Source organism: Trichomonas vaginalis, chromosome III (genome assembly GCF_026262505.1).
Source record: "Trichomonas vaginalis G3 chromosome III, whole genome shotgun sequence".
In the NCBI taxonomy this organism is placed as follows: domain Eukaryota; phylum Parabasalia; order Trichomonadida; family Trichomonadidae; genus Trichomonas; species Trichomonas vaginalis.
The window spans coordinates 20,103,217-20,124,636 of NC_067205.1; the positions used below are offsets into that span (position 1 = coordinate 20,103,217).

At 33.3% G+C, this 21,420-nt stretch overlaps 13 protein-coding genes and 2 pseudogenes across 15 annotated transcripts, besides 3 other annotated features; 5 read left to right on the top strand and 10 right to left on the bottom strand.

Moving 5' to 3' along the window:
- Positions 1–17,079: part of a mobile genetic element that runs on past the window's edge.
- On the bottom strand, positions 3–476 carry TVAGG3_0733540 (organellar and viral DNA polymerase type B; the record flags this gene model as incomplete). Its single annotated transcript, XM_051244622.1, has 1 exon — positions 3–476. A coding segment is annotated over one exon (474 nt), but the record flags the coding sequence as incomplete, so codon positions are not given.
- Positions 1,379–3,219, bottom strand: TVAGG3_0733550 (annotated as a pseudogene). Its single transcript has one exon. A coding segment is annotated over exon 1 (1,841 nt).
- Positions 3,870–4,343, top strand: TVAGG3_0733560 (uncharacterized protein; the record flags this gene model as incomplete). The annotated part of the gene is made up of 1 exon (XM_051244623.1): positions 3,870–4,343. The coding sequence occupies one exon, from the start codon at positions 3,870–3,872 to the stop codon at positions 4,341–4,343; it is 474 nt and encodes a 157-aa protein (XP_051091210.1).
- TVAGG3_0733570 (uncharacterized protein) lies at positions 4,450–4,758 on the bottom strand (the record flags this gene model as incomplete). The annotated part of the gene is made up of 1 exon (XM_051244624.1): positions 4,450–4,758. One exon carries the CDS (start codon positions 4,756–4,758, stop codon positions 4,450–4,452), a length of 309 nt encoding a protein of 102 aa, XP_051091211.1.
- TVAGG3_0733580 (uncharacterized protein) lies at positions 5,417–5,791 on the top strand (the record flags this gene model as incomplete). The annotated part of the gene is made up of 1 exon (XM_001281345.2): positions 5,417–5,791. The coding sequence occupies one exon, from the start codon at positions 5,417–5,419 to the stop codon at positions 5,789–5,791; it is 375 nt and encodes a 124-aa protein (XP_001281346.2).
- TVAGG3_0733590 (organellar and viral DNA polymerase type B) lies at positions 6,633–7,359 on the bottom strand (the record flags this gene model as incomplete). Its single annotated transcript, XM_001294870.2, has 1 exon — positions 6,633–7,359. A coding segment is annotated over one exon (727 nt), but the record flags the coding sequence as incomplete, so codon positions are not given.
- Positions 7,723–8,808, bottom strand: TVAGG3_0733600 (integrase core domain containing protein family; the record flags this gene model as incomplete). The annotated part of the gene is made up of 1 exon (XM_051244625.1): positions 7,723–8,808. One exon carries the CDS (start codon positions 8,806–8,808, stop codon positions 7,723–7,725), a length of 1,086 nt encoding a protein of 361 aa, XP_051091212.1.
- On the bottom strand, positions 8,849–10,813 carry TVAGG3_0733610 (phage tail repeat-like family; the record flags this gene model as incomplete). Its single annotated transcript, XM_051244626.1, has 1 exon — positions 8,849–10,813. The coding sequence occupies one exon, from the start codon at positions 10,811–10,813 to the stop codon at positions 8,849–8,851; it is 1,965 nt and encodes a 654-aa protein (XP_051091213.1).
- TVAGG3_0733620 (organellar and viral DNA polymerase type B) lies at positions 11,292–11,833 on the bottom strand (the record flags this gene model as incomplete). Its single annotated transcript, XM_051244627.1, has 1 exon — positions 11,292–11,833. A coding segment is annotated over one exon (542 nt), but the record flags the coding sequence as incomplete, so codon positions are not given.
- Positions 14,191–14,737, bottom strand: TVAGG3_0733630 (annotated as a pseudogene). The gene has a single exon. A coding segment is annotated over exon 1 (547 nt).
- On the top strand, positions 14,787–15,271 carry TVAGG3_0733640 (uncharacterized protein; the record flags this gene model as incomplete). Its single annotated transcript, XM_051244628.1, has 1 exon — positions 14,787–15,271. A coding segment is annotated over one exon (485 nt), but the record flags the coding sequence as incomplete, so codon positions are not given.
- On the top strand, positions 15,348–15,668 carry TVAGG3_0733650 (uncharacterized protein; the record flags this gene model as incomplete). Its single annotated transcript, XM_001317944.1, has 1 exon — positions 15,348–15,668. The coding sequence occupies one exon, from the start codon at positions 15,348–15,350 to the stop codon at positions 15,666–15,668; it is 321 nt and encodes a 106-aa protein (XP_001317979.1).
- Positions 15,930–16,241, top strand: TVAGG3_0733660 (protein of unknown function, DUF4107 family; the record flags this gene model as incomplete). Its single annotated transcript, XM_001317943.2, has 1 exon — positions 15,930–16,241. A coding segment is annotated over one exon (312 nt), but the record flags the coding sequence as incomplete, so codon positions are not given.
- Positions 17,080–19,502: a mobile genetic element.
- TVAGG3_0733680 (zebrafish ch211-108c17.2-related family) lies at positions 17,755–18,738 on the bottom strand (the record flags this gene model as incomplete). The annotated part of the gene is made up of 1 exon (XM_001295146.2): positions 17,755–18,738. A coding segment is annotated over one exon (984 nt), but the record flags the coding sequence as incomplete, so codon positions are not given.
- Positions 19,503–19,528: 26 nt separating the features above from the next.
- TVAGG3_0733690 (uncharacterized protein) lies at positions 19,529–20,104 on the bottom strand (the record flags this gene model as incomplete). The annotated part of the gene is made up of 1 exon (XM_001295145.1): positions 19,529–20,104. The coding sequence occupies one exon, from the start codon at positions 20,102–20,104 to the stop codon at positions 19,529–19,531; it is 576 nt and encodes a 191-aa protein (XP_001295146.1).
- A 453-nt stretch (positions 20,105–20,557) lies between these two features.
- Positions 20,558–21,420: part of a mobile genetic element that runs on past the window's edge.

Below are 21,420 nucleotides of genomic sequence, written 5' to 3' on the forward strand. Positions count from 1 at the left end.
CCTCAGAACTTCAACTTACGAATAAAGCTTGTTTTAGTCGTTATTGAAAAGTTGAACTTTTCAGCAAAGCAAGGTTGACATGACTTACATAAGTCGAATGCAATCTCTTGACCATCATAAAGTGCTTTGTAAAGTTTCATTAAACTGAACTCAGAGTCTTTGTCATATGTTCCAACAGGTATGTGAATGTTCTTATCTTCATTGTAATAGCATTGTATAGCTTCAGGAAACATTTCATTAGCGGTTAAAGCAATAACATCTTGCTTCACGCCTTTCATTCTGCAGTGAAATGCAACTTCATTTAAATCATTCGTGAGTAAGTCTATGTAGGTCTTCTTTCCACAGAAAATACTTTTATAAGCTAAACTTTGTTTTCCAGGTGTTATTTCTGCAAAGTCGCTATGAAATTGACCAAGGTTCTTTCCTATAAGTTCGCGACCATATCTCTTCTTAAACTCTGCTGCAAGCTTTGGGATGTCTTCATTATATAAGTGCATACTGTCGGTATCCTGGTAAAAGATTTGAAGTCCCATGTCCTCTGCAGTACAGAATACTTCATTCATAATACGTTTTGACATAGACAGAATATTAACACCAAGTGGACAGAAGTTAAAGTGTCTGCAAATGCTTTTCGTTAGCTTGAAAATAGTTTTATCTGAACCATCCAAACCTTCGAACTTCACTATATGGTTGTAATTTCTTATAGCATATCTTATAGCATCTTTGTCATTTACTATGGTTATTTTTGACTCAATAGGAGATAGAATAGTTTTGCCATAAATGCTGTTCAGAATGAGTTTTATAATTTCTTGTAAGGGGTTTCTTCTTTCTTATACTTTAACCTTAACTCAAACAACTTCTTTACTTCATCTCTTATTCTCATATCTCTGTTTCCATCGTAATAGTATCCTTGCAACACTTCACATTTGACACCTTGATATTTTATGAGGTCTTGTAATGTTATATGGTCAACATACATGAGACAGCAAGTGTTTGAACTTCTTGGAACGTTAAGTTCTGGATTTAGTTCAGGGTCGCAAACTATTAAATGAAAGTGTCTGGGTATACCAATCTCTGTTATCTTAATGAGAACAAAGAAGCCAGACATAAACTTTTCACCAATGGGTTCCTTTTGGTCATCATCGAATAAATGTCTCATGAGATACTCTGTGCTTAACATTTCTTCCTTCAATACTTTTGGAATACCTTCTAAAGTATAAAGTCTTGCTATAGCTGAAGGATATAATGAAACAGTGTCGAAGTCAGCAATGAGTTTCTTTTTGCTCTTTTGTTTCATGTTATCTGACAACATACATCTTCCACCTTGAATGCATCTCGAAATAAATTCTCTTGGTTTATTTGAGAGGTCATAAAGATTTCCATTCGGGAAGTATACTCTGTTCTCAAACAATTTGTTAGCAATAGAACAAATACTAACGTAGTCATAAACGTTTAAATCAAACTCTTTCAATAAGTCATTGCGGAACTTTACAAAACCTTCTCTTAAAATTCTTACATCTTGTTTGCAGTAAAACGTGCTATATTTTTCTAAGTCGAAGTGGTTTTCATCTATTCTGCAACCTTTGATGGAATCTATGTTCTTCATAAATGTATCTGCATCATGGATAAACTTACATGCTTCAGAAATGACACCAGTTCTGTTGTCATTTGCTAACAAAACACTGCTGTAGTAGTTATATGGAAATACTTCTTTCGGTCCTGTTTGTAAGTTAAACATAGCAGGAAATAGTTTAAGCTTCTTATTTATAACACTGTAAGAGTCTTTTATAATAATTGCCCGTCCTTTATATAAACCAGTTATTTGCATTGTTCGTGAACCTTTAATGATGGGAGTTCCTTTCACTTCTGTCATGTGTCTTAAGATGAAGTTTATGTCATAACTGAGGTTGTGAAAATATATTAAACTCTTGTCAGGAAGTCTTTCCAAAAATTCTGTTGCACAGTTTTGACCCCAAATGCTTTCACTAACTGAACCATCTTCACTGTCATAACAGATGTTAAAAGCTTTATGAAAGCCATCCGTACTACACTCAAAGTCAGCAAAGAAAACGTGCTCAGGAATGAATTTACATTTAGCTTTATTTACTTCTTTTGACTCTGCTTTCTTCTTCAGTTGTACACAATACTTTGGAGCATATGTCAAATCTTTAAATGGTGCAAGGTTCTGTTTATATAAGTCAGTCGTATATGTGAAAAGTTCTCCATAAGAAATAGGTTCGAAATATTTGCACTCCCACAATGTTTTCATAACATCCCATAACGGTGTTGTTCTATCATAACGAACTACATATTTATCTTCTCTCTTTGTATAAATCTTCATTTGTTTCTCAATGTTCATTCCACCACAAGCTTTGAGAATTTCTTTATATTTCTGACGAAATATGTTGTCATTGGTAATCTTTCATTTAGCATGTAGTGGTCTTCAACAAGAAGTAAGTCAAGAGTTCGAACAGTTTCACATTCTTTTGGTATGTATCTCTTTATTTCATTATGTCTTGAGTCATTGAAATAACCAATGGTAACATTAAATGCTATACCTGTTGCGTCAGAAATTTCTTGTACTTTACTTTGAGGAAAGTCTCTAACACGAATGACTTCTCTCATGTGGTCAATAGTTTCTTCATTTACTCCAGCCTGAATGCAAGCATAAACGAAACAATTGTCCTCTGTCATAAGTGTTGCAGTTCTTTTGTTCAGTTCATTGAAGATTTGGTAGCGTTCAAGATTTATAGGTAATGTGCAAAGATACTTCCAGAACTGACCGCTTCTCTTCTTATAAAACTTCTTTTCACCATTATCTTTCCAAAAGCTTTCTATAAGTGCTGGGTTTCCTGTTTGCTTAAGAGCTTCCAAAATGGCTTTCTGGTCATTTGTCAGTGTGCTTTCATCTCTATATGGTCTCTTTTTTGGTTTGCCTTTCTTTACATCTGACATCGTTAAGCCTTCATATTCTGTTAAATCATACATCTTTATTTCAGTAAGATTCTTTATGTTTGTCAAGAAGAAGTCATAGTGCATTTCAACAATACCTGCAGCATTTGCTTCTATCTCTGATATAAAGTTCTCCTTCAAGAGCTGATGTAGTAATGTTCCAATATTATTGAGGTTTAACGTAGAACATTCATACTTTCCACCAAGTTTATAACATACCATCCATCTCTGTTGGGAGTTTATTTTAATTTTCTCTAAGAGTCTCATGAAAACCTTACCGAAATGTTTGTGTAAGTAGTCTCTGTTTGGTTCATCTAAAGCTTCGATGTTAAAGTCAATGAGTCTATTGCCTGACTTCACATTTCTCTTCCTATTCTCTTCATCTTTCTTTAACCATCTCTCACCTTCTTTTGGTTTGTCGTCAATGGAACGAATGACATCGTTAGCTTTGCGAACTTGTTCTATAGCACTTTTAAACATCTCTCTTCTCTGTTGTTTCAGTGTGTCGTCTCTCTTTCTTGTTTCACCAACGTTTGCATTTGTTATGTCAAACATTTCTCTTCTTACTTCATGAGGTACTGAACGTCTATGATATAAGTCAATAGCAATGTCATTTAAAGGAAATGCTCTTGCATGGACTTCGTCCTCGCCGCGTTGCGGCTTTATGAACTCATGAATTCTATCATAACTTATTGCACCATTGTAGTCTTTAATGAAGTCAGCGAGTGCTTTTTGTTTGTCGCGTAATGTTTTGCAACATCTATATTAGCTTCTGTAAGAAGTTGTTTTATTTCCGAGTGTTCTAACTTAGACAACTTCCGATACATCTTTAGTAGGAAATAAAAAAATATTTTTTGAAAAAATTAGATTAGATTTTTTAAAGTTATTTTTCAAAATAATTTAATATTTTTATTTTAATGAAACACATGCAAGATTGCAAGTTCTTTTCATACAATGCTCTCGCTACTGCCATCAAGAATGAGTTCAATAATGCTTCAAACGTTAATGTTATCTTTAACAAGAAGTTTGTGAAAGAATCTAAGTTTGGTCAGTATGTCAGACCATTAGCTATTGTCATTGACCGCAAACGTTATACTTCACAAGAGTTAGCAGTAGTTTTGAAACAAAAGGGTTTCTTCGTGAATGTCAAAGATACTCATTATACTATTATAAAGAACTCTAACGTTGACTTCTTCAGTATTGCTTTAAATCTTTCCGAACAGAAAGAATATAAGAAGGGTGAAATAAATGTGAAATATTATCCTTCATCTCTGAAGACAATAACGAACAAAGATGTCATACAAAAGTTCTTACCAAAGGTTGAAGAAGCTTCTATTGACATTGACGAAGGAAGTGAAATGGTTGAAGAAATTGACCCTGAAGCTATTTAAGCAAAAATATATTTTTGGTGAAGAGGTGAGATGTCACCTGTTTTTTCACCTCATTCTCTCTTCGTTAATGCTTTGTCATAACTTCTTCGTAAATGTTGTCGTGACTTCATTCTTCCTCTTTGAAGTTATCGAAATACTCTGTTATTTTTTCCTTTAACAATGGTAAGTCTTCTTTGAATGTAAGTATTGTGCAACCTTTGATGTCATAGTGTGTTTGAGGAAGAGTATTTTTGACAATTTCCTTTATTTGCTCATTCGGTGTCATTGAAATCGGTAAGTTTTCACGATAGAACCAGTTTCTGTCAGATTTATATATTTTAGCAAGGTCGTAAAAGCTTTTGTTGTTTCTTCTGACTAAATGCAACATAACCATATCTTTATCTTCTTCATTCTCCAACTCTTCAGCGTAAATCATATACTTATAACTCTTTTCCTTTCCTTTTGGTACTGAACGTGGTATTCTTTTCTGTATGCTTTTGTCTTTGGATTCAATGACTTCATCTTTTGCTTGAAGTTTCTTTTCCATCTCTCCACGTTCTTGTCTGTGAAGTTCGTCAAGAAGTTTGTAAATATTCCAAGCATAACGTGGTGAAGCCCACATTGCAACTGCATTTACTAAAAGTCTATGAACATAATATCCTCTCAAACCGTTTGGCAATTTTTCACGATTTTCATAGAGTTTTGGCGACTGGGGTTTTTTACCTACTCGCTGTTCTTCACTGTTTTCAGAAAAAAGTACGTCTCGCTGTGCTTCACTTAATAGTTCTATGGTGCTTTGGTTCCTAAACCAGTCTTTAGGAAGCTTAGTATCTGGAGCAAAACAAGCCGTCAAAATACTTTGCATTTGGTACATGTCGTCTTTGACAGAACGAATGAGTCTCAATTGTTTGTTATACTGTATGTATTCGTATTCTTCATTTATGGCTTCATGAACGATAGCAATTGTTGTGTTCTCTAATGTTGACATTACTGTTCTTACATACAGGATAAAAAAATAAATAAAAAAAAACTAACTTTATTTTTTCTGAGATAAACACTATTTCTTCACAACATTAAATTTTATCCTGTATGAAATGACTTTAAAAAGATTATTGACTGACTTCGAATACTATCTCATTGACGCACTGACAGACCCTCAAAACTGTGTTGAAAGTTCTTTAAGCTTTAAGATTGAAGGTACGACGCATTTTGTCTTCACTTACGTATTGAAAGAATATGACCGTTATCATAACGAAGTGAATCAAACACTAATAAAATTTGTAGATAAAAAATTGGTTAACAATGAATATTTTAAACGTGAAGACCCAAACACTGCTGGAGATGATGAAGAATACAGACAAGTTATTGAAAAAAATAACGCAAGATTAGATGCAATAGAAAAGAAGTTTAATGAATGTCTTACAAACACGTATGAATATCTTATGCAGTGGGAAGTCAAATGGAAATAAATTTACGTCAAATATGCAATTTATAAAATCTTATGTCGACAGGCTACGTAGCACAGTGGTCTAAGGTGGTGTTATGGAGGGGTCAAGGTCTGTGGTTCGAACCGCGACAGCGCCGTATTTTCTTATTTTCTTTATTTGTCTTGTTTGTCGTGAATAAAAAGTGTCATAAAAGTGCTCTATCTTCCACGGGAATAAATAAAAAATTTACTTTATTTCTTCTTTATTTCTTCTTTATTTCTTTGTTCCCGTGGAAGAAGGGTTTTACTGTTTTTTCTCAGCCGAAATCAATGATTTTTTCATTTTTGGAATCCTTAGCGAATGAGGAATCTTTTCTCTCGTGGAAGCTTTGACCAAAAATATAATTTAGGTGAAGAGGTGAGATGTCACCCGTTTTTTCACCTGTTTTCTCACCCTAGTTATTTTATAAACGTTTCACATGGTAAACGTTATTTTTTTTAAATTTTGTGAAAACTCAACGGTTTGACACAAGCCCTAAAAATTATTTTACTCAGAATTTTGTTGCTGAATTCAATAAAAATAATGTTTAGGTGAAGTGGTGCGATCTCACCTCTTTTTTCACCTCTTTTTTCACCCTAGTTATTTTATAAACGTTTCACATGAATTGTACGATGTATATTTGAAATCCTAAACAATTTCGTAGCTTCTATTTCTTCTGTCAGTATGTCAAAAGTTTTAACAATACCGAAGGTTTCTTTATACTTCTTCTTGACGTCAGATAGAAGGAAATCTTCTGCTGTTGGATAGTTTTTGTTCAGAAATTCTAACATGTTCATTTTATCTTCTGCTGGCTTTTCTGCTTCTTTCTTTAAGTCTGCATAGTCGTTTCTCATTCTTTCTATCTCTTTGACTGAGTAGTTATATTTCCTCATTGCTGCTTTACATTTAGAACATTGCGGGTTCATTTTTGCGTTATATTCTGAAACCTTACCTGCTAAAACAACTAAGGCGTCAATGGTTTTCTTTAACTCAAACATAGCGGGTCTTATCTGTTCATTCCATACCTTACCTCTTCTATCTTTATCTCTTATTTCCCAAACACATTTTGCAACTAACGAAACAAAGTTATCGTAGGTCTTAAATTCTTCAGATTTATATATGTCAGAAATGTTTTTATATACCATGTCGCAATCTTTGTCCATAACCTTATGGTTGCAATGAAAACCAAGGAATTCATAATTTACCTTTCGTATGAACTTCTTTATTTCTACTGAGTCAGTTGCTTTGACTTCAATTTCGTCGAATTCAGGAATAGTGAGTTTTTGTTGTTGGATTTCAGGCAATTTGGGTAAATGGTCAATAATGTCCTGCATTTCATAAAGATATTCTTCATTTTCTTCATCTTTCGCACTACAGTCTAAATTACTTGTTAAAAGTTCTTGCTTTATCTTCTGGATTTTTGTTTCGAAAGTATATGAAGAAGGAATGAAGTTTTTCATCTCTACTAACATTGACGTAGGATTCATGACTAACGAGTTTGGTGCTGTTGTTGTGGACAGAGTCCCGCCGTTCGCGGCTTGAATTGTTGTTGTGCCGATTGTTGAAATCATATCTTTTATACAAAATAAAAAAATAAATAAAAATAAAATTAGCGTTATTTTTTATTTCGGGAAAATTCATGAGGTGAGAAAAGAGGTGAAAAAAGAGGTGAGATGTCACCTCTTCACCTAAATTTATTTTTGGGTCATTTACGCTCATTACGAAGAAGAAGTTTCGACAAAACATTTACGATGAAATCATGACAAAACATTAATATATAAAATTCATGAAAATTCATGAGGTGAGAAAAGAGGTGAAAAAAGAGGTGAGATGTCACCTCTTCACCTAAATTTATTTTTGGTGTAAATTTATGAAAACATTAATAATTCCATGATTGTTCTCATTCATGTCTGATTTACATCTAATGAAAAAGTTTAGAAGAATTTTCTTATTCTTTCTGGCATGTTTTTATCTTTCCAGTACTCCCGCTCTAATGGTCCCAGATGAGTTGGCTTTGACTCTCTCAAGTTCTTAGATGGTATAACATCTTCAACGCCTCCTTCATATCTTACTTTATAAGTGTCATCGTTTATGTTGTAGTCAAGTATTTCAATAACCACTCCTCGCTTTGCTTCGTCAATGGTTTCAGCAAGTTTGCCATTACTACTTTCGACTAATTTATGACGAGGGTAAAATGCTATGGAGTCGTCAGCAGCTTTTATAAGATATCCATTACCTTGCGTAGAGTCTACTATATAATAATTTCGACTTAACCTTAAACGTTTCTTTGTCAACGGTTTGTCGTCAAGAACTACACGAACTTTTGTACCAGGAATGAGAGTAAATTGTGTTGAATTTCTGATATTTTGTGTTTGACTTCGTTTCTTTTGTATATACTTTTCTTCTTGTTGTTGTGTCATTGAATTTGGTGTATGTCCTGTTGTAGAATGTGTTGATGAATTATATACTTCGAGAAAATGTTTCATTGTTTCTTCAGTAAAGTCTCGCTCTTGGTTTAAATCTCTTAATGTCCTTATGAAGCGGTTTATGATACCGAGTATGTTATGGTTATGGTCTTCAGTAGTGTAGTGAGTTATGTTATGCTTAATGAGAAAATCTGTGATTTCATTGCTGAGGTATGCACTGTCTTGGTCTGATGTTAAAGTACTTGGGCTATGTTCTGCTACAAACTTTTGTAAAACTCTTAAAACTTCATGAGTTCCTTTATTCCTCATTGGATATGCATATGCTTTGCGAGTATTAACATTTATGAAGATGAGGAATGGTTTATGTCCTCCTTTTCTGCTTTGAATGAGAGTGTCAAATTGGTATGCGTCAGGAGTATTGGAGTAAATTGGTAAAAAGTAGTCGTAAGGGTTTATTTTTGTTTGATGTACAACATTTTTGTCAAAGAACCTTTTAACTTCAGCTCTGTTAGTAAATCCCCAACTCTTTGCAGCTTCATTGAACTTCTTAAAAGACCTCCATGGATGTTGTTCGAATACTTCTTTCAAGCTCATTTATGTAAAGTTAAAGATTTTATTCTAGGCTCAAGCGCGTTCATTGAACTCTATACCATGCGAATACAGTCACAAATGGTGGCATATAATCTGCACCCGAGCCTGTTGGATTTGTTGTGAAAGTATGGGCATGATTTCCTGCGGTTCCACAGAAAATACCTGCGCTTGAATCTACTGGGTCACTTGAAATATCATATCTATGCATTCCCTGTCTATCCGAACCTGCTGCAAGATTTGTATAACCTCTTTTTGTTATTGAATGTGAATGACTACCTGTTGTGTTTGTAGTTCCTGTATGAGTGTGCGGTGGAAGGTTTGCTTCAGTAATTTTCTTCGAACCTCCTGTTTGCTTTGAAGAGTTAGCACAGTATAAGAATTTGTCTACAATCTGCTGCCATGTACCAAAACCTAAAACTGTTGCTGGATTTGTTGAGTTCATTGACGTATAAATAGAGCCTATAGGATATAATGTTTGAAGCATTTCTGTCTTTAATGTTTGAAGCTCTGTTTTGTCTGCTTTCTTGTCATATAAATCTTGAGCAGTGAATTTAATATTATGTTCATCATCCATGACATAAACATCTTTACATCTAATGTTTTTCATCGTCGTTATGTCGTCATCCGATGTTAAACCTTGTGGAAAGTTAGGAGGTTTACAATATAATGCATCCCCACCAGTTTCTTCAACCGTTCCTTCAATACTTTCTATACCAACAGTTGTAAAACTTGTATGTGTATGGTTCTTGTCTGCTTTTTTATCTAACATTGCTGGTAGTTCATGTGTTTCAAAGTTTCTGACATGACCTTCAATGTTCATACATTTACTATTTAAGGAGTTTAGTGTATCTTTTACGCTTGTACTTGGATTCTCTAAAGGTGCACTTGAACCAAGGGTATAGTTCAATATTATGTCGTCTGCTCTAACAGTAGTGAAGGATTTATGTGTATGGTTCTTGTCGGCTTTACTGTCTAATGTAGCTTGAAGTTCATTTATATCGGAGATGTTGTGTTTATGAGATTTCAAAACTTTGTTCATTGCTTCGAGTTCAACTTTGTCAGCTTTACTTTTAATAGCATCTTCAAACGTTATTTTTGACTTAACTCTCAAAGTAAATCTTGGTTCAACTAATACACCATTAACATTGAAAGTAGAGGCATAAATTTCACCGGTATAACCAAATGCTTCTGGTGCTTTAGCTACATCATACTGTACAGTACAGCTTATGTCATAACCTTTAGCACGAATGTATTTATATCTTCTTTCATTGGGGTCTTCCGTCTTCACTTCATCACTTCGTGTTAAATATCCATGGTAGTCCGTTATAATCTGTTCGTCTGAACTTATATAATGAACGTGGTTTTTATCTGCTTTTTCGGCTAATTTCTCATTAACATCATTCACTTCTAATTCAACTCTTCCGCCAGAACTCTTATTATCATTAATCTTTTTCATTAATTCGGTAATTACGTCATAAAGACTATATTCTGTTTTCGGTTTTGTAAATAATGAGTCAAAATTTCTTTTCATCATTACATCGCTGACATTAATGATATCACCAATTCCTTTTTCATTTATTCTCTTCATTAATTCTGCAATAATGACGAATATATAATCTGTTAATTTATTCTCTTCATCGAGGGTTATAGAATGTTTTGAAATTGAATCATTAACTCCTCTAAATAAATCAATAACTTCAGGATACACGTTTTTAATGTCTCGAATAACCCGACCAGTATCCTCGCCACTATGTGGCTCTGAGCCCGTTGGGCTCTGTTGTTCATGTTCTTCGTTCCCGTCGTTACGTGGTTTTATATCTCTAACCATCATCAACGCAGCCATAACCGGAGGGTTTGTTGCTACCTGTTCGAAAATCCGTCCGTTATGTATGGTATATCTAAATAATTTCTTTGTGTTTGTTAAAACATTTGAAACAAGTCTTTTAAAACCATCTACAAAATTTCCTGTTTCACCTAATGTTCTTGCAGCATTTACAAGCTCACCCATTCCCGCTTTTGACCCCAAAAACGTCCATATTGCATTTATTTCACTCTGTATTGTTGTCCATTCAGCGAAACTAACACCCGCATTCGCTAAGCTGAAAATGAAACTCAGTGGATCGAACTTAATTCCACCTTCTTTTTCAATTTCAACGAACTCACTAACATGAGATTTTAAATATTCTTTCGTTAAAATTGTTTTCCCTGATGTTATGTCATTAACGAAACTATCACCGTCAAAAGTTAACGAATTCAATTTCGTCGTTGATGCTTTTATTTCATACACCGCTTTATCGATAGTTTTTGGCTCACCTTCTTTAGAAGCATATGAAACATTAATGAATGAATTATATGTATTCGTGAATGAATTAAAATCAATGATTTTCATTAATGACGCCTTTAATGATTCATTTACTGTCGAATCCCTTAAAGTAATTAATGAACTGTCCTTTATGAAAGGTACACTGCAAACCGTCGAGTTTGGATCAAATGCTGTAGTTGGTGCAGGAATATTAATGATATAAGTCATTAAATCATTAAGTGACGTAAATAATGTTGTCGTTTTTGATTTAATTTCTTTAGCATCTGTTATATATGGTAATTTTATTTCTGTAGTTTCTGAATTAAAGATATTCGCTAAAATGTTTTGTAAACTGTTTTGAACAGCAGTATAAACCGTTGAATCCGGAACTCTTACGATTTCACCGTCCTTAATAAAAGGCATTGCACATGGTGTAGTGCTTGGGTCAAATCTTTCGGGATTATAATTCAACATATATTCTAATGCTTCATATACAGACTTATATACTGTTGTGTCGTTCTTCATGACAACTTCACCATTTACAATGAATGGCATTGTACATGGAGTTAAAATAGGGTCAAACTTTTCATAGTCCTTCCATGTTATGTATTTCTCGGTATTTCCATCACTGATAACAATATATTTGTCAGTAAGTGTGAGAGAGTATTGACCAAAATATAAACGTTTAGCTCTGTCAGCTTCATACGCATATGCAGCAATTGTCATATTTTAATGAGAATAAAATGTTGTTCTATTTGCAAAGTACAGACCCAAACGAATACGGGACAGTAAAGCTACAAACAAACTTAGGTCTACAGAATGAGCCACTTGCATTCAGAATGGTTGACTTCAATACTATCGCTTCATTCGTTATAACAGATGAAACAGATTTCATGGAGCTTGAAATAGATGGAAAGAAGCACGAAATAAGATTTCACAATAATGTAGAATATAAGATGGAAACATTAGCTGGAGTGTTAAATGCGCTCATAAATACTACAATAAACAAGGATAACGAAGAAAACTTAATGAATGTTAAACTTATTGCAGGAGTTTTGAAGTTCAGTTATGCGAAGGAGTTTAAGATAACACGAATGAGTCATAGAGTTCAATTGCTTCTGGGAGCATACCATATGACATTTCCTTTGAAAAGTATTGACAAAACGATTGAGATGAAATCTGTTCCATACGTATGTTATGGCAATTGTTTATACATTGAGTCTAAAATAGCTAATGTCACAGGTATTTCAGGAGTTAATAGTAAAGGTTCAGTAGAATATAAGTCTTTCTGTTATGCAGTCAATTCAATGTTCATTCCAAACGTTCCTGTCATAGCAACTCATTTAGGTAAATGGGTTCGCATTAGTCCTCATAATTTGAAAGACATGCAATTCAGACTGTTGACTTTCAAGGAGAGCCTGTAGAACTGAAGGCACCAGTGCGAATGACTGTTGAAGTAGACTTTTTAGAAAATATTAAATGCAACAGCTTACAAGAGAACTCAGAGCTAAAAATATAAAGTATGAATGTTATGTATTAGGTCATGAACTTTGGTTGTTGCTGTTTGATGAAACAAATGAGTTAGTTATGTCAGTCAAGAGAACAGAAAAAGGCGTCAAAGGCGCCGAGCGCAAAGCGCTATATTGTGTTAGTGAAACTGCACCAAGTCAATAAGATTAGGTTTGCATTATGAAGATGAGTTCGATACTGTTGAAGAAGTTTTGGATAGATATTACAAATTGCTTTAATTTACTAAAACATATTTCAAACAAATTTATATTCTGTTGAAAGTTTTGTATACTCGTTCGAATATTTATACTTAAACTCAACTCCTGAGTTCCTGGTATTTCAATGATGCGGATGTTACCTATTTTCATGAATGGTGGCGTTTGACCACAGCATTCGATTTCAGGGTCGAGATAGTCAATGACACATTGTTTCCCTGTTATTCGTGATATAACATTTTCAAGGTCCTCCTTTGTTAGAATTATTTGGTTCTTGCTTATAAGATTTGTCAAAAGCTTCTTATCGTCTTTGAGTAAAATTGTTTGTATAACTGAAGAAGGTAATGGTCTACGTTATCTGAAGGATTTGTTTGAACATTTGTGTAAGGGTTGTCGTTGGCTTCTCTTGAAAGAATTTGGTCCAGTGGTGGATACTCTAACTTAACATCTGATGTAGCGTTAGCGTTTGAAGCTGAGTTTAAATTCACGGATTTCAGCTCTGGTTCTTTTTCTTTCAAACACTCTGAACTATAGTTCTTTATGACAATATTGTTTGTCGTTCGTGAGTCAACATTTGATGTTGGTTCAATTGGAACATTAACGGCACCAGCTAAGATGGATTTGCTTCTCATTTCATATAGAATAAAAACCTTTTATATGTATGAAATGAACAATATACTCGACAAGGGTTTGAATGTAAAGCTAACGAATGAAAATATTGTTGAATTCACTGAGACAGGTGCTGTGTATAAAGATGTAGAACTACTGAACAAAAGAGCTAAGGGAAGAAGCAGGAACATGAACAAAGGGTGGAAGCCTATAAAAATTTATGTCAATGATGGCTCAGGAGGTTCAAACATAAAGTATGCAGAAAGTTATAGAGTTTATGCGCTAAAAGGTGAAAAGCCTTCATTTAAGAACAGCTATTCTAACGCATATCCTAAAAGTTAACGGAGGGGAAGTGGATGATATGAATGACAGCAAAAATATTAACAGAAATGGCGACAGAGATGCATGGAATTTGTTTACCATCAGTCAATTGAAGGTTAAACTTTAAAACAATGTTGGTCGTTCCATGGAATATTTTTGACTTTAATGGTATTAGTCATGATATGAATCTCAAGGTATGAACGAGGAGAGATGAGAGACTTATATGCTTCCCAAATTTCTTCAAAAGGTAATGTTATACCTGACTGTTTCCAAATGAGTTCAATATCATAGCGTGAGAAACCTTGAAAGATAACGAAGTCAGTTATGAGACGTTTTATGTTTAAAGCAAGGAAACGCCATGTTTGCATAAGTATTGCTACAGTTAAGTGGTAATGTCTGACTTTAGTAATGATGTTAGCTAATGGTGAGTCAGGCTTTGACACTAAACCTTTTCCGGCGAAGTCGTCGCAAACGAGCAGAGTATTTGAAGGATACTTTTTGAAGGGGTATTTTGAAAGTTTTGATAGAATGTAGTTTGTCAGTCGTTTCATATCGTAAACTCCTGAGTATTGACGTAAGTGGTGTTTGTCAATAATTCTTTCCATCTCTTCTGAAGTCTTTTGCATTCCTGACTGTATAAATTCAACGATGGCATAATATTTCCTCTTACGTCGAATGTAACGTTGAAGAAATTCAATGAGTTCGCTATCTGGAACTTTAACGACAGAGGCTTGAACTTTTGACATAAATGTTTTCGCTGTTGAATCCATAGAGTCTGAAGTTGCTGATATAATGATTTGGTCATAATATGAATCTTGACCTAAACGCTCTGTTATGAGTATATGACGAATGAGGTTAAATGTCTTACCTGACCCCATCTTTCCACAATAGAAATAAACACCATTTGAACAGAACTCATAGTCCTTACTGAAAGAAGAATGAGAGAAGAGTTAAGTTTGTCTGTAGTTTCATTCATGTCTTCATCTACGTCATGTATTAAATGCTTCATTTTATCTCCATTAAAAATGCAAGTCAGAAATATTCAGAACATAGCACCGAGTCTAACTGACAAGAGTATAAAGATATACTATGAACACGTTATGATGAAACCAACCAAAATTCAAGAAAGTCAGTATACTTATGAATATCCAAGGCACTGGGTAGAGTATGTAGGAGGTGAGAAAGCTATTGAAATAAGACAGGTTCGAAGTATTCCAGCAGGAAGGACAATATTATTGAAGAACTTTAATGTTTTGAGATATAATGATGAGACAAAGAAGCAAGATAGTTTTCCTATTGCTGTGTATGTGAACCTAGACACAGGAGATGACATGAAAGTTTTTAACACAAAGCTTCAAACGGTAGTGAGAGAACAACTGACTGCGGAAGGACACCCATTACCTTCAGAAGTTACCATAGCGTATAATTTTGAAACAAATGCAATAGATTTTAAAGTCATCTCTGCAAAGAAGTCAGGTTTTACATTTAATGAAGCAGATGTATATTCGAATGAAAACTTCAAAGCTATTGCATGGTTAGATAATGACGATTGCTTTAAGAAAATATTTAAATTCAGTGACTCAACGATGTCAATAGATGACCTTCGTGGAATGTTACCATCGACGTTTACAGTTGAAGGTTCAGCAGGATTGCTTACAAGATTGTCAATTGGTGGTATTTGGTCTCGTGAGAACATTGTTATAAAATCCAGTATAAGTGAATTTGCTGAAGAATCTATATTATGTCTTTCAAACTATATGTATTCGCCGCCGAAGCATTATAGTATAACAAACTTTGTCAGTAAGTTTAACATAAGACTTGTCGAACCTTCTTCAATGAAAGATGTTGTGCTACCTAAAGATGGAAAGGATGGACTCATTATTGAGATGATTTTAATAGCATATTAAATGAGCTTGTTCTTAAAGGTCGTTCATGATGAAATAACTGTTGTAGAAGATGTTAGCAATTGTTCAGACATTTTATTGAGAATAGATGATATAAGAAAGAAGTTAAATAGACCGCAAACGGACTCTTTGAGTCCTGAAGGTCTTTCAGACCGAAGCGGTGAGGGCGAAGCACGTGAGAATGTTTATGTTTCATTGACTTTCTCCAGTAAAGAGAACTTTTATGAGATAATATTGAAGAGAGATGATTTTAATATGGTGTAAATGGTAGCTTGGGCAGCTTTAGGCGCAATGGGAACAAAAGCATTAGCATTTGGAGCAAAAGCACTTGGAGCTTATGACGCAGTAAATAAAATGAGTGGAGGAAGAGTTTCGAAGACATTAGATGCAAATAAAGGAAAGATTGGAGGCTGGGTTGCAAAGAAGTTAAGATTAAATAAAATAGGGCTCATAAATAAAGCATCCAATTTGGTTGCGACTGAGTCAGAAAATGCTTTAGGAAAGGACGATGAGTTTGCAAAACATGCAAAAGACTTTAATGACCAGATGAAAGGTGAAACAATGCATTTAAATAGAGTCGATGGAACTAAAGAAAATGTTTCTTCTCCACCAGTAGTTCTTCCGTATGGTCCCTATGGAATGTATGGAAACCCTTATGAAAGACCATTTGACCCATTGACTGGTGGAAGTAACTGGTATCATTACGGACGAAGAAGAAAGACAGTCAAGTTGGAGACAGACGTGAAGAAAGCAACTAAAAAGAAACCAAGGAAGAGAGTTATAAAGCAATGAATTCATGAGGTGAAAAAAGAGGTGAAAAAAGAGGTGATATCTCACCTCTTCACCTAAATTTATTTTTGTGCTATGTTTTCATACGTGTGAGGGTGGTGATATCATTAATTTTTAAGTTTACTGAAAATTTTTATTTGGATGTAAATGACAGAACAAAAGCAACTCATACAAATCGAAAAATATAACAAACATACATTTAAACATTTATTCTTCCTTCCTGAGCATAACATGTTCTTTACACTTCATCCTAGACCAGTTGACTTTTCATTGACTGTGTATAAAGATTGTCATGGTAGTTTTATAAAAACTTATGATGATGAAGGTAAGTTAACAAGACTATGCATTTCAAAACTTGAGAAACTTTATGACTTCAAGTATGACTACAATAGAGTTAACATTGACGATGAAGATATAGAAGAAAATTTATGAGAACGTTTATTTTTTCATTAGTGAGTTCGTTAGTGAGGTGAAATGGTTGGCGGCTTTGTAAATATTTAAGGTTAAGTTAGTTTTTGCGTTCATGTTGTAAAATGTACGTTAACGGTTTTGTAAAGTGTCAAATTCACAAGTATTGGGTAAGGTGGAACGCAGTGCCACCATACCCAAGACTGGTGTACTAACTGCACTCATAGGCTCCTGACAGCATAAAAATGTTATTATCTCACAATATAAAAGGAATCATAGGAATCTACAACTATATCTATATTGTTGGAAGACTTCTTAATGTATCATGCATATAAGTTATATCAATAACTCCATTATGTTATATGATTGTAATCATATTTTCGTTTCATGTTCAAAAACATTAAAATCATACTAACTATATGAGTATTATATTTAGGAAGCTGATATATAGATATGATAAAATGCTAGGTTTTGTGATTAAGAATATATACTTATCTTTTAGAAAATAATACTTTTATAAAAAATTATATCTTATATAATCTAAAAATTTTGGACAATTAAAAAACATTAATTAAAAATAGAAGGTGAAAGTGTTTATTCAAAGAAGGTGCAAGATTATGATGTTTTGAGGGTGAAATAAATCTAATAATTATTTATGTGATTTAAGAGTAATACGATCATCGGTAGCTTGAAGACCTCTCTTTATAGCTCTTAATGCCGCAAACTTTTTTTGAACTTGCTTTGAATTTTTGAATGCTTTGATTAAATCTTTTGTTGTATCATACATTCTGAAATATCTGTTCATCATTTCTGGCATTGTTGGTAAATTTAACCTGTATCTTATTGCTACAATCGTTTCAAACATACTTTCATTGAAATGCAATATTGTGACTGCCATCCTAATTGGCCAAGAAGCATGCCAATTAATATTTTTATTAGCAAGCATTGCTTTGATATGGTTTATCGATTCAACTACTTGAGTTGAATGAATCTTTTTTACCATATCAAAGATTTTTACGGTATCTTCGAGGAATTTTTTAAGTGTTTTTATAGCAGTTTTATTTTTTGCATATTTCCATGGTTTAATCATCTTGCATTTTTCAGGATCTGGACAAAATTTATGATTTCCGGCATAATGTTTAGCGGAATTCAACCATAAAAACTTCTTTGTTTTAATTGACATATGTGTGTCATTGAGAAGTTGCCTAAGCCAACGCAATAAATTCTTTGAAATGCTAGATAAGATTCTGAATTCTGGCAGTTTGAGCTTTTTCTGTATATTGTTAAGAAAATGTCCAGGATCTCTGTATTCTCTGATACCTTTGAACGTATTTTTGATTGTAGAAACAATTTTGACATCGCCATCATGCACAAAAAAATTTACACGTTTTTCATTATTCCAACGCTTCAGCATTCTTTTTAAGCCTTCAAATTCCATTTCATTTGATTTTCCGTTGAAATTACCTTTGAAATTTTTAAAAGATTTAGATATCACTTCCCAATCTACAATTTTTTTGAGTTTCTCTTCTACAAATTGTACATAGCAAAACATTGCATTTCTTCTCTGACTCCAAGAACCGTCAAACAAAAGTCCCGAACATTTTCTCATTCGAGATTTCCAATAATTAACAGATTCTCTGGCAACTTCTATGATAACACGACCAACCTTTTCTTGGACTCGATGAAATGTAGCTTCTGACGGAACTTTGATGTTATTCAGCATGAATTGAAATTCTGATTGGCAAAATGTAGCGCCGCTCAATAATACAGATAGCACAAATTCAACAGTGTTGACGACATATGGCTCTACCCTATTTTTCGCGCTTTGAACTAAGTTCTTTATACGCTTTGCAACTGCTTTTGTTCGCCGCGGCATGAAAAATGAAGAATAACTTGACGGTTTCTTGAACAAATGGTCGCACATTCAAATATTGTGATGTACGATCAGGATAAAAGAATGTTGTTGCCGTGAATTTAGAAAATAGCAAAATTTCAATTTACGCAATCGAGATATAACTTGATCGTTTGAGCGATAACCATGGCACCCATAGTATTAATGAAAGTACTCATACTTACAATTATTTTCTCCCATAGGAATATTGTTCAATATACTTCACCTATAGAGGAAATCTCGAAATAAAATCGAATTTTTTCAAAAATTACAAAAATCAATTTTTTACAAAGATGTTCGAAAAATAACATTATATACGCATCAAATCAAAGCATTATATGGAGCATTATAATTCTATATATGATTGTCCATCTTGCTGTTGTGCTATTTTTTTTAAACAATAATTTCATTGTTGAAATTAAATTTGCAATTTCAGTAAAAATTGCGACCCATCATTTTGAATATAATTGAATTAATACATTTATTGTAAGAATATTATATACCAAATATTAGACTTCCACATGAATCCTGGTATGATATTATAAGTATTGCAAAATTAGAAAAAAATATGCTCATGATATACTAAAATTCATGTTTCAAGGTTAACTTATAAATAAAATAAGTTCGAGAAATGCATCACTAAATATTTGAGCTTGTGCACTATAATGCTATATAATAGTCTTCACTGTTTTTAATATATTGACTTTGCTAGACTTGATTTTTTTCATCACCCTAATGAGTGCCCATCCTTAAATAAATATGGTTCATCTCTTGCTTATCGACTGTAGATATTTGCTAAAGGAGGTTCAACTTTCTGATTTAACATTCTTTGCAAATAATACCATGACATTGCAGTGAATTCTGTATATATTTGTTCGTCTTTATTTGGATTGTCTTCGTAGATTTGAAATGACACTTGTGAATTTTGTTTGTCATATACAATTCTCACATAAAGTGTGCTATTGGTATTCGCATATTCATCAGCATATTTTGCATAACATGAATTTATTTTATCTTCTATATTTTTTAATGCAGTCTGTAGAGAAGATGAGAGGTCAACTTGTATTAGCTCAATTTCTTCCCACATTTTTCGTTGCCCTTCAGATGTATAATCTATATGAAACCTTACAATAAATGGAAAACTTTTATCTTCTACAGACACAAACTTTATTCTTCGAAAGCCAATAGCTTTTGTGACAGATGGGTCTCTTAACCATCTTAATGGGTAGTCAAAACGATAGCCTTCATGCTTTACGGTATCTGTCTCAAACTTTTGACCGACATTAGTAAAAAGTTCATCTAATGGTTTAGTTGTAGCAACTCTAGAATTTTCTTTTTCTATTGGAAGCATATTTTATCTATAATAAAAATGTCAAATGAAACAGCGTCTATGAGAGAAATACAACACAACCGACAACTCATTATGCAAGCTCTAAATAAGAACACAACAAACTTTTCAAACTATTCTAAGATATCTGAGTCATTGAAAGAAGGAAACTTAAAACTGACAATAAACCCAATGACAGATGAGTTTCTGTTTCAAGACAATAAGAACCATACTGTCTGTATAAATCCAACAAAAGGAACTTTAAACGAGAAACCTATAAATGAACTTCTTTTGAAAGCAGATGTTGACAACAAAGCTGACAAAGAATATGTAGACGATGCAATAGCAAAAGAAGAAGAAAGAGCTAACAATGCTTATGCAACAAAAGAACATACTCATCCTGAACTAGCAGACAAAACATATGTTGACAATAAAATGTCAAGTGAAGTGACAAGAGCTGAAAACGAATATTCTAAAAAGACTCATATACATTATATTAACCAAATACCAAGTCTTAAGGAAACATTAGAGACAAAAGCAGATAAGACTCATACACATTCTATATCTGATATTACAAACTTACAAGAAACCTTAAACAGGAAAAGTGACGTTGGACATACACATACCATTGCAAATATTACAAACTTACAAGAAACCTTAAACAGGAAAAGTGACGTTGGACATACACATACCATTGCAAATATTACAAACTTACAAGAAACCTTAAACAGGAAAAGTGACGTTGGACATACACATTCTATATCTGATATTACAAACTTAAACGTTAGCCTTGAAAAGAAAGCAGATAAAACATATGTCAATGAAATATACCAAAGTTTGATAGGAACAACAACAAATATTGAAACTATTGTTGGTGACTTTTCTGTCAATGAAGAAAATAAATATTTTAGATGGCAGTTTGTACAGTCCTTAAAAAATGGTACACGGTGTAAACTCATTCCGAAAAATAACAATGAAATGTATGTAAGCTATAAAAAGAATGATGGTACACAAGTTAAAGTTCCATTAGACAACAACTGCTACTTAAACTTATATGGAGACGAACAAAAGAAATATTTAAGAGTTTATGAAATGGCGGATATGACATTGCCTGACCCAGCTCCAGCACCATATTATTATGACTATGGAGATGACGACAGAACACCACATGTAGATGAACAAAAGCTAACATTATATTTAGATTATTATAGATATAAAAGATATAATGCAATAGAAAAAACGAGAATAGTATATTATTATACAGATGACAGAAATAAATATTATAGTCAAGATTTTACCTACCCTGAAAACATAAGATTATATTATAAAAAATATTCTGA